Source organism: Asparagus officinalis, chromosome 3 (genome assembly GCF_001876935.1).
Source record: "Asparagus officinalis chromosome 3, Aspof.V1, whole genome shotgun sequence".
Lineage (NCBI taxonomy): Eukaryota > Viridiplantae > Streptophyta > Magnoliopsida > Asparagales > Asparagaceae > Asparagus > Asparagus officinalis.
The window spans coordinates 8,384,553-8,395,133 of record NC_033796.1 but is presented as its reverse complement, the minus strand read 5'-3'; the positions used below and the strand labels follow the sequence as shown (position 1 = coordinate 8,395,133).

At 30.5% G+C, this 10,581-nt stretch overlaps 2 protein-coding genes across 3 annotated transcripts in view; both read right to left on the bottom strand.

The window, feature by feature from the left end:
* The window catches only part of LOC109834578, a 19,611-nt gene extending 16,265 nt beyond the window's left edge, over positions 1 to 3,346 (bottom strand). Inside the window, exon 1 of the mRNA XM_020402614.1 lies at positions 3,290 to 3,346. Within this exon, the coding sequence (XP_020258203.1) occupies positions 3,290 to 3,346 (57 nt within the window). The remainder of the gene's footprint in view (positions 1 to 3,289) is intronic.
* LOC109832860 (pentatricopeptide repeat-containing protein At1g52620) lies at positions 1,043 to 6,326 on the bottom strand. 2 transcript variants are annotated; one of them, XM_020400320.1, is made up of 5 exons: positions 5,862 to 6,326; positions 3,519 to 5,751; positions 3,290 to 3,404; positions 3,057 to 3,172; positions 1,043 to 1,408 (listed from the first exon to the last, which is right to left on the bottom strand). In XM_020400320.1, exon 2 carries the CDS (start codon positions 5,698 to 5,700, stop codon positions 3,841 to 3,843), a length of 1,860 nt encoding a protein of 619 aa, XP_020255909.1. In that variant the 5' UTR covers positions 5,701 to 5,751; positions 5,862 to 6,326; the 3' UTR covers positions 1,043 to 1,408; positions 3,057 to 3,172; positions 3,290 to 3,404; positions 3,519 to 3,840. The 2 variants fall into 2 exon arrangements, with proteins under 2 accessions (XP_020255909.1, XP_020255908.1); XM_020400319.1 differs by having other exon boundaries at positions 3,519 to 6,326.

Here is a 10,581-nt window from a genome sequence, read left to right as displayed (position 1 = left end):
AGACTTCCAGCTGCCGCAGGGTGCCGTTGTTCGATCGCGGTCGCTTGAGATTTCGGTCGAAGAAGACATTGGTTGAGACTTGCAATAGAGAGAGATTTTATCTTGCTGATTGAAAATCAACGCCGACAAATTGAAAAAAGACGGCAGGCTACCAAGTAACGGAAAACGACGAGACTGGAGTGGACCAAGGGATGAAGTGCGCGTGTTTGGATAGTGGTTGATTAGCACCTAAACACCCTATCGTTTCCCTAATTTGCACTTGCATACCCTCACTTGTTTTTTTACAGCTCTTTTGAAAAGTTTCCAAAATTTTCTCCGAGTTTTTCCGCGTAACACGCTCACAAACTCATTTTGTAACCTTTGAACCATTAAATTTTGGAGAGGCATTAAGGACACACTCCCAACCACACCTCCAACCACACCTCCTCTCTTACTACTGCGCACTGGGACCACATGAGATTGAGATTTTATTTTAAAATCTCATGTGGTCCCAGTGCGCTGTAGCAAGAGAGGGGGTGTGGTTAGAGGTGTGGTTGGAGATGTGCCCCTATCATTTTCCTAAATTTTGTCAAATTTACTATTGAACTCATCACAATAGTACATTTAACGATGAATTCAACAAACATTAAAGGCTAAAATATTGTTCTAAAAAATATCTTATGAATGTTACATGAGAAAATTCGAGAAATGTACGATATTTGTATAACATAATATATTAAAGTGTAACTGTTAAAGCTTTAGGGTATATACGTGATACTAAAAACAAGCGAGGTATATAAATGCAAACTAGAGGAAACTACAGTGGTAATTAGCCCTTCAATAAGTACTCATAGACTACTTCTAGTCACTAGGCACTAGCTAACCTTTATTATAGAATTAGTTAAAAGAGCTTTATAAGCGAGTAATTTTTTTATTTTCGTTTTATTTTCCCTTAATTTCTAACATCAGTTACTTAAAAATGGATACAGGACAATTAATAAATTAGAATTAAGTTCAACAAAACATCATAAACATAAACCGTTCTCTAGTTCAAAGTACATAGTTCTGATAGAATGTTTAAATAATCAGCTGTAAGCGATAACAAAATGCATACAAGCATCCTTACCTCCAAAAAATTTGTAACAAATAATTTTACAAGATTAACAAGATCAACTGAATTAATGGTGCAAATTAGCCATACTGCACGCTCCGTGGTCGGCTGATATATGAGCTGCCAGTTAATAAAATGGCTGCATGAGTAGTTCTTGCATTTATTCGACCACGCACTGCGTCGTCCACCAAATCCAACCCCAGAGTTTTAACTGATTACAGAATCATAAAACTCAAATTCAATTTGCATCAGCAGATGGACCAAAATCCAGCTAGAGGTGTAGGAATACATGGAACCGTCTTGGGTCGGATGGAGCAGCTGCGATAAAATAATTTCAGTTTCATAAATTTGATAATTAACTGAAAAACCCCAAAAAATTAAAAAAAAAATTTATACACAATCAAAGGGCACCACAATCCAATATAAATTGTTCAAACACAAGTAGAAGAAGTAAGAAAAGACTCCCAGGGAACATTTTGGTTCAAGTAAATAAACACAAGCTTCCTGATTCTCATTTGTCGCCAAATTGCGTACTGTAAGATCCTCTTCATATAGAAGAAAAAATCCCAATATTATCAGTCGATACCAAGAAGGACAACCATCACGATTCATTAAACCAGTTATATCTTTGAGAAGAAGAAAAAATTAGGATAGTAGGAAAAACTAAACTAGAAAGAAAAAAAAGGAAAAAAACATTCATGAAAAGTAAATGACAGTTCACTCTTAACATATCAACAAAACATTAAAAATCCTTGAGAACAAACCCAAATGACGAACCTAGGTGTAAAATTTTGGTCCTATCCCATGGCCACATCTGCCAGAGAGAAGTGTGAATAACACTTGAATGAACTGTTTGAGCAAAAGAAAAGAAAAAATCGATGCAATTAATTCAACAAGCTTGGAAAACCTAAATGGGATCAAGTATACGAAAGCTAGATCCCGAGCTTAGGGCGTGTTTGGTTCAATTTCTACAAATTATAGGAAATGTTTTCCACCCAAAATATGATTTCATTGTGTTTCTTAAAAAAATTATAGAAAAAGTTTTGATAAGTCAAAAAGTACTACTTTTCTTGTTTTTTTTACTTTGCTTGTTTGGTTCAAAACAAGAAAATTGCCCATAACTTTATAGAAAATAGCAAGATTTCCTATAATTTGAAGAAATTGAACCAAACACCCCCTAAATTTATAGAAAAGTGTCAACTTTATAGAAAAGTGTCAATGTGGTGTCAGATTTCTGGGTGATTTCCGTCCATTTTGAAAGGAAATTAATTTCTGTAAATTTTGGTACTTTTTTGTACTTAAAAGAAATATTTCTGTAAATTTCTTTTGAACCAAACACAGTTTACGGAAATTTACAAAAAAAATTTAATTACAAAATTGTCATTATCAGACATTTTGAGAAAACTTTTCTATTAAATTGTGCAACCAAACACCCCCTTAGGGTATGCTAAAATCTTCAAAGTTCAAATTATTAAAGATAAAGGATTCCCTTCTTCTGCAGTAAAGAGTAACTAATAACTTTGTAGGACAACTTTTAGTGTTAATTTAACAAATGCTCAACCACATATTATCACATTGAAATTTTGGAAACAGCTTTTATTTGTAATCTATTACAGACTTGGCATGTGGGTGGGATTCATCTTGCAAGATGTCGTAAGTCGTAAGTATCAAGAAGAATGACAGGTGTAAAACTTCTAACAAGAAGGTCACTTAAATCTATACCTCGATGCTGAATAAAATATTATTGAATCTAGTCAAAAATAGAAGAAATAGTGTGTTTTTGTCTAATTTCTTTCAAAATAAAATTACTCCACACATATCAAGAATCCAATGTAACTTGAGTTTATAGTCTAGTACTACGCTATAGTCATATATTAATATCATCAAGACATCAACGCCATTTATACTTATGCTAGCATTTGTAGTACCAACCCCTTTTTAAGATGAGATCTCAAAGATGACTTACCCTTTTGTTCTATTGAGAAAGAAGACCTCGAGCACGGAACTTCACTCTTAAAGCTTGAGATTTTCCTGGAGCTGAAAAACATTAAATGCATCTACTCCTTGACCATTTGAGAAACGCTGCATGAAATTAAAATTTTAAACAGATTAATCTGTCTGTATATCAATTTATACGAGCTTTTATAAAAATGGATTAGAGGTTGTCCATGGTACTCTTTATGCATGAAGAGTTCTCACCATAATATTATTATATCCAGTAAGTTCACTGGCATGACTGCTTGTACAAGGAACCATTTGTTCAAATATGGATTCCGCAATGCTTATGTCAAGCTGTCAAATGGGAAAGCTTTGCCTGCAAAATTAGACAAAGAGAATACAAAAATAAAGGAGATGATCAGAAAACAAATTTAACAAAAACATGATCTTTATCAAGACAGAAAGATTACAACACTGAAGAGCCCAATACCTCCAAATGTAGGCATTTTGACATGTCATGTCCCAGATATTGCAGTAGGAGAAGATTATATGCAGCTAGACCATGTCATACTCTAATCCCATGTATAGGCAACAAAGGGGACTTCCTCATTCCCAAGCAAGAATGATTTTCTAGAAGCTACCATTTCATCTGAAGACCATTGTGGAGCCCCTATTGATTAATCATTCTGCAATTGGATCCCTTGATTGACGCCTGATCCATCTCTGTAATGGTTCTTATCTGAAAGAAGAAATAGAGTCCTCTGCCACTCTGTTTTAGTAAATGCAGTTTCAACAAATATAATTACTGTTTGCTACTTCTCTTCCACCATTTTAATATCATCAAGCAATGAATACAAAATTGATAACATCTCAGAAGATGCCCCTTGATTTATGTATTTGTTTAGAAGCTGAGTGTAGGCAAGAGCAGTTTCAAGTTCATTTCGCTGAAAATCACAAGTAAGAATGTGATTCCACTCCTCTGCTCTTCCATCTGCACAAATTCCATGGAGAAGGGAAAGAAATGTTATCGAATCAGGTAAGCAACCTTTCTGAAGCATTTTCTCTCTCAAATCCAAACCCTTTGTAAGCATTTGATGTTTGCAGAGACAAAATATGATTGCATTATATGCTGCAGTTCTATAATCCCATCCATCAGATATCATTTTCACGAAGACGTTCAATAACACAGACTCGCTATGTTCTTGACTAATACTTTTCCAAATGGAATCAAGTTGAGATATGCTATTAGTTAGACCATTAATTAAATAGTTGAACGTCACGTCATTAGGAGGGCACTTACGAAGTAACATCTCCTGAAAGAAGGCAGCCGCCTTCGTAATCTTGTTATCTTTACAAAAGGTACCGATTAGAATACTATATGTAACAACATTTGGAACAAGACCGCAAGTTTTCATCTCCTTGAACAGAGTTTCGGCTGTCCCGAGCTGCCCTTCGCGGCAAAATCCATTAATAAGTGCGGTATATGTGACTACATTAGGATTGCATTTTCTCTTAACCATGTCCCCGAATACTGCAAAAGCCCCATCCAAGTCACTTAATTTCACATAACCATCTAAAATTGTGGTATATGTGAACTCATCAGGAAGAAATCCATCCTGCCTCATCTTATTTACATGCGAAATTGCATCGGTCATCATTCCATGTTTACAATATCCTTTGATCATGGCATTGAACACAACAACCTCATGCCTAATTCCTCTCTGACCCATGAATTCGAAGACTTTCTTTGCCTCATCTATGTCTCCGTTCCTAACGAACCCATCAATTAGTGTAGCATAAACAAACTGATCAAGCAGGATATTTCGGTCAAACATCTCAGCAAGTAACATTTTAGCATTGGGGAGCATTCCTTTCTTACAAAGTCCATTAATCAATACATTATAGATATTGGCATCAAGAACTACTCCCCTTTCTATCATCTTCTCTCGTATCACCAATGCTTCATTAACTTCCCCAATGATGACAAGCCCGTGTATCAGAGCTCCATAAGTTACTATATCTGGCTTGTGTCCTCTTTCCATCATTTCAATAATGAAGTTTGAAGCAATAACAGCTTCCCCTTGCTTGCAGTACCCATGAATAAGAGGGGTATAGCTCAATGCATTTGGAATCAAATTTCTCCTAATTGCCTCCCTTAAAAGTTGCTCAGCTTCTCTAACCTTCCCATCCCGACAAAGCCCGCAAATCAAAACATTATAAGTTATAATATCCAGCTCACAACCATCCCCAATCATCCGCCTCAAAACCGCCTTGCCTTCAACAATAGAACCATGCTTACACAAAGCATAAATAATACTATTGTAAATCTCCACATTTGGGTTCAAACCCTTTACTTTCATTTCATTAATCAACTTATATACCTCCGGAAAATTCCCATTCTTCACGAACCCATTAATAACAACACCATAAGAAACCACTGTAGGCAAGAATCCCTTCACCTCCATCTCTCTAAACATCGCATAACCCTTCCTAACTTCCCCAATCCTAAGATACCCATCGATCAATGTGTTATAGAACACGACATTGGGAATGCAATCGGGTCCCCACCTATCCTCTATCAACTTCTTGGCCCCATCAACTCTCCCTTGCAAGCAAAACCCTCTAACCATCATACAAGTGCTATAATTATCCGCCACGCTTCGTTCAAGCATTTCATCATACAATTTCCGGGCACACTCAAAGCGACCCTTTTCTACAAGTAACTTCAGCAGGCAATTACAATCAACAACATCAGGAAAAGAACCAATAGTTTCATTCATACTACAGAACAAATCAATAGCTTTATCATCCAATTGTGCACGAGAATACGCACCAATTAGAGCACTGAAGGCCTCGGGCGACGGACAAATTTGATGGGTCTCCATGGTTTTGAGAGTGGAATCGATTTCTGAGAAGAGATTGTGATGGGCCAAGTTCTCGAGGAGGGCTGAGTAGGAGAGGGAGTCTGGGGGTGGGGCCCACGGGGAGCGGAGGTGGTGGGCCCAGTGGAAGAAGGCGAGGGCGGAGGCTGGGTCGGGGATTTGAGAGAGGATGGAGGGGATTTCTTCTTCTTCTTCTTCTTGGATTTTTTCATTGAGGGTCCGTTCCCAGTTGGGAGTTTTGAGGATCTGGGGTATTTTTCTGGCGAGTTTGAGGATTTTGGGAGAGGGTTTTGGTAGGGTTTTAGGGGGGGGTTTGATCTTGGGGATGAGGAGTTTGGACTTGGACATGAGAAGGGCCTGCGGAGAGAATGAGGCGTTTTTCAACCGTAGCGAGCGCGAGGACTCGAAATCAGAAGAGTTCGAAGGCTTTGTTTGCGGACCATATTGTTTTTCTTGTTCTTGTTGTGTTTTAATAAAAAAACACAATGAGTTTGTGTTTTTTCTTAAAATGTTTTTAAAACAGTATTTTAAATATTTTTAGTTAACATTAATTTGACCCATTATAATATCAGTATTAAACGACACCATAGTGTTTTTCTTATTGTGTTTTAGTAAAAAAAACACCATGGTGTTGTGTTTTTTCTCTTAAAATATTATCAAAACACCATGTTAAGTATTTTTGGTCAACACTAGTTTGACTCATTATAACATTAGTATTAAACATATTATTAATATATTAATTATAATAAAATATATTATGAATAAGATGTTATAATATTTAGTTTATATTGTTATAGTATTATAATTATTAAATGTGACGCAATATAATAATGTATAATGTATTATAATATTATATTGTACGAGTTATATTATATTATAATTATTACATATTATTTTCAAATAATTATATATTTAATTATTTTGGTAAATCAATTTGTTATTGTGTATATTATATTAATATTTTTATGATAATGTTATTTTAATATTAATATAATATTATACTATTAATATGTTAGAGTTTATTAATAGTACTTTAATAATATATTAGTATTTATGATATAAATAAATATTATTGTGTTATGAATATATTATTATTACATTAACATTTATTAGTAATAAATTATTTTATTATTAAAAATTATTTTACTTTATAATAAATAATATTATTTATTACATAGTATATTAATATTTTATATATTATATTACATTTAATAAACAATATGTTATTATAATACTATTATTATATTGTTATGTTATTATTAAATATGTTACTATATATAATATTTTTTAACTATTAACTTATTACAATTTATTTATTAAAAAGTTAATAATATTATAGCGATTATACAATTGTATAGTATATTATTATATTATTATATTATTATTTATCATCAGTAACTTTTATTTTTTTATTGGTTTATTTATATTTTATTATTATGTATTTATTATATAATACATTATTAACATATTAAATATTTGTATTTAATATGTTATTTTATTATTATATAAGATATTTTATTTATTATACATTTATATTATTCAATGAATATTACTAGTATATTAAATTAACTATAATATAGTATAGTATAGTATAATATAATAAGCATGTTGATAATAGATCTATAATAATTACATTTAATATATTATATTAGATATTATATTAACACATTCTCAAACACCAAATTTAAAACATCTAAAATGTGTTTTAAAATAAGTGTTATGTTTTTTGTTTGAGAATGTTTTAGCTCAAAAAATATCATGATTTTCAAACACATGGTGTTTTATTTTTAGCAAAAACACCATGGAAACAAGTAAAATACCATCGTATCCAAACGGAGCCGAAGTTTTGCGTACGTCACCACGTCAAGTTTTGATTGTGCTTCGAGTCTCATCTATTTCCCTTCACTAGGTTTTATACACGTGCAATACACGTGGTTAAATACCATGATTAAGTATTTTTAGATTACTTTCTAACTAAAATTTTGTTTCTCAGTTCTACTTTAATAGTTTATACTCACTTTTGTCACTAAACTTTTATATAGTGATTATTTATTTTCTTTGATGTTTGTTTAAATGGGGTTCACCCAATTTAAATTTTCATGTTGATATTTGAATTGATAGAAAACAAATATAATTTGAAGCTAATTTAAATTTTCATATTATTTTAACTGATATGAAACCAAGCTTTACTTGAGAAAGTATAATGTTGCAAAAGTAAAAAATATTAAAATAATGTTATACAAGGAAGGTGAATATTTAAAACCAATAAGTCAAAATGATTGGTTAAAAGTATGTTAAAAGATACAAAAGAGAATATGAAGTTTGTTCCTGATCATTGATAGACTTCATAAAAAATTATAAATTAAATATTAATGTTAACTCTAGTATACTTTCATATGATAAAAGCATATGCACAAGCATATAAAAGTACTAAAAAAAGCTCATGAAACTCCATTCTAAAAATTCCTATATTCACTCAAAATAATTAAATTATTCTATAAAATATTCATAAAAAATTATCTTTTATTCCTTATATTTTATTTTTTTATTAAGCTAAGATTAATCATTCCTAACCTTTATCTTTTTCTTGCGCAATTCTAGAGTAGTGTTTTCATCATCTACTCGATTGTGATATCAGGTTAGAGTTATATTTTTTTGTGTTGTTATCTTTCATGGGCTCATTAATCTTTTATCTTGTCATTTAATTTCACAAAAAAGTTAAATGTATTTCCAATATTCAACACAAACTTCTTAAAATACAAACTTTGATTTTTTTATTTTAATGAGAATAAATATTAATCTCTTATATATAAAATTCTTTGTGTTTCTAATTTATTACTTAAATAAGATTAAGAGTTACCTCTTTTTTCTATAATGAATTCTTTCGATGTGCATCCAATAAGAGTTTCCGTTACGTCAATACTATTGCATTTGCTTTATCCCTGTCATTTTCCACAAATATCTAAACTAAATACCTATATTTTTTATTGCCAATTTTTCTTAGATTATAATATTAATATTTAATTTATTTAGTATTTGAAGAACAAAGTATGAAATTTATGAATGCTTACTAATTTTTCTTATATCTTCCATAAAGAATTCTTCTTTGATTGGGATAAAGTTACTAAATTGTTCTTTAATGTAACTCAGTTGATGCTTCTTTAATAGACATGCCTTATGTTAATGCCAATTCAAATGATTTATGGATGTTTTCTGAATTTTAGATTTATTTTCGTCACTTTCCCATTTGCAATGGAAATTGCTTGATTCTTTTGAAGGATATCTATGAACATTCTGATAGTTTCTTCATACATAATTTATTATATTCTTTTATCCTATAAAGATTATTAACATCAGAGACTAATATTTTAAAATTATAATTAACTAATGTTAAGTTATTATATTATACTTTTTTACCATTTTTATGGATTTAAACATCTATCAATTAATGTTACTAATGTGTTTTGCTGGTCCAATTTATTAATAAAATTTTATGTAGTTACTTTAATTTATATGGTAACAATAACTTTTAAGCTATAATATTTTCTTAAATTTTTATTCCCTAACCGGATATTTTTAATCAATTCTTATTGCTTTTGTTTACCAGTATCAATTTAGACTATCTTTAGATGCTTAAAAGGGATAGTAAACCCTAAATTAAAAATTACTTTTAAGTTTGGTAGTTGTAACTTCTATGTTTCATGTGTCGGTGGTAATTTTTAAATATCATGATGTTTTTTACATCTCTAAAATTTTGAGGTTATTTTTTGTAATTGTTAAAACTGTAGATTTTTTTAAAAATTTTAAATTTCAACGGTCTACCAATAGTTTTTAGATTTGATGTGTACTGATTATAAATTTTAAAAATTTAGAGTTTTTATGATTTTTAAAATTTGAAAGAGTTTTTTCTACAACTTTTGTAACTTTGAAGTTAATTTCGACAAATTTTAAATTTTTAGGTGCACGAGGGTAATCTCTTGAATTCATCTTTTGTTGTTTGCAAATTTTAGAATTCTTAAAATGTTAGGGTTATTTTTTTATAATTTGAACTTTTGAGGGTATTTCTATAATTTTTGGGACATTGAGGGTGTTAATTAAAAAATTTAAATTCTTTGAAGGTTGTTATTAATTTCTTGATTTCATGTTTGTTGTTTTAAGTTTTGAAATGCTGGAAATTTTCATGTATTATGGTAATCCCTTGATTTCATCTATGTTGTTTGTAAGTTTTAAAATTTTAGAATTTCATGTGCTTGTTTGTGATTTGAACTTTTGAGGGTGTTTCTATAATTTTTAAGATATTGAATGTTAACCACAAATTTTAAATTCTTCGTAAACTGGTTCTAATTTTTTGTTTTCATATTTGTTGTTTTAAGTTTTTAGACGTCGGGATAGTTTTTATAATTTTAAACTTTTCAGTGCATTTTGTGCAATTTTAAAACATTTAGGTTTTTTTGCAATACTTTATATATTATAGTACGTTAGCTACGTATAATTTTTTTATCTTAACAAACTAATACCATGAAGATATTTTTTATATATTATAGTACGTTAGCTACGTATAATTTTTTTATCTTAACAAACTAATACCATGAAGATATTTTATATATTTTATTAATATTATTTTTTTTATAATTTTTTTATCTTAACAAACTAATACCATGAAGATATTTT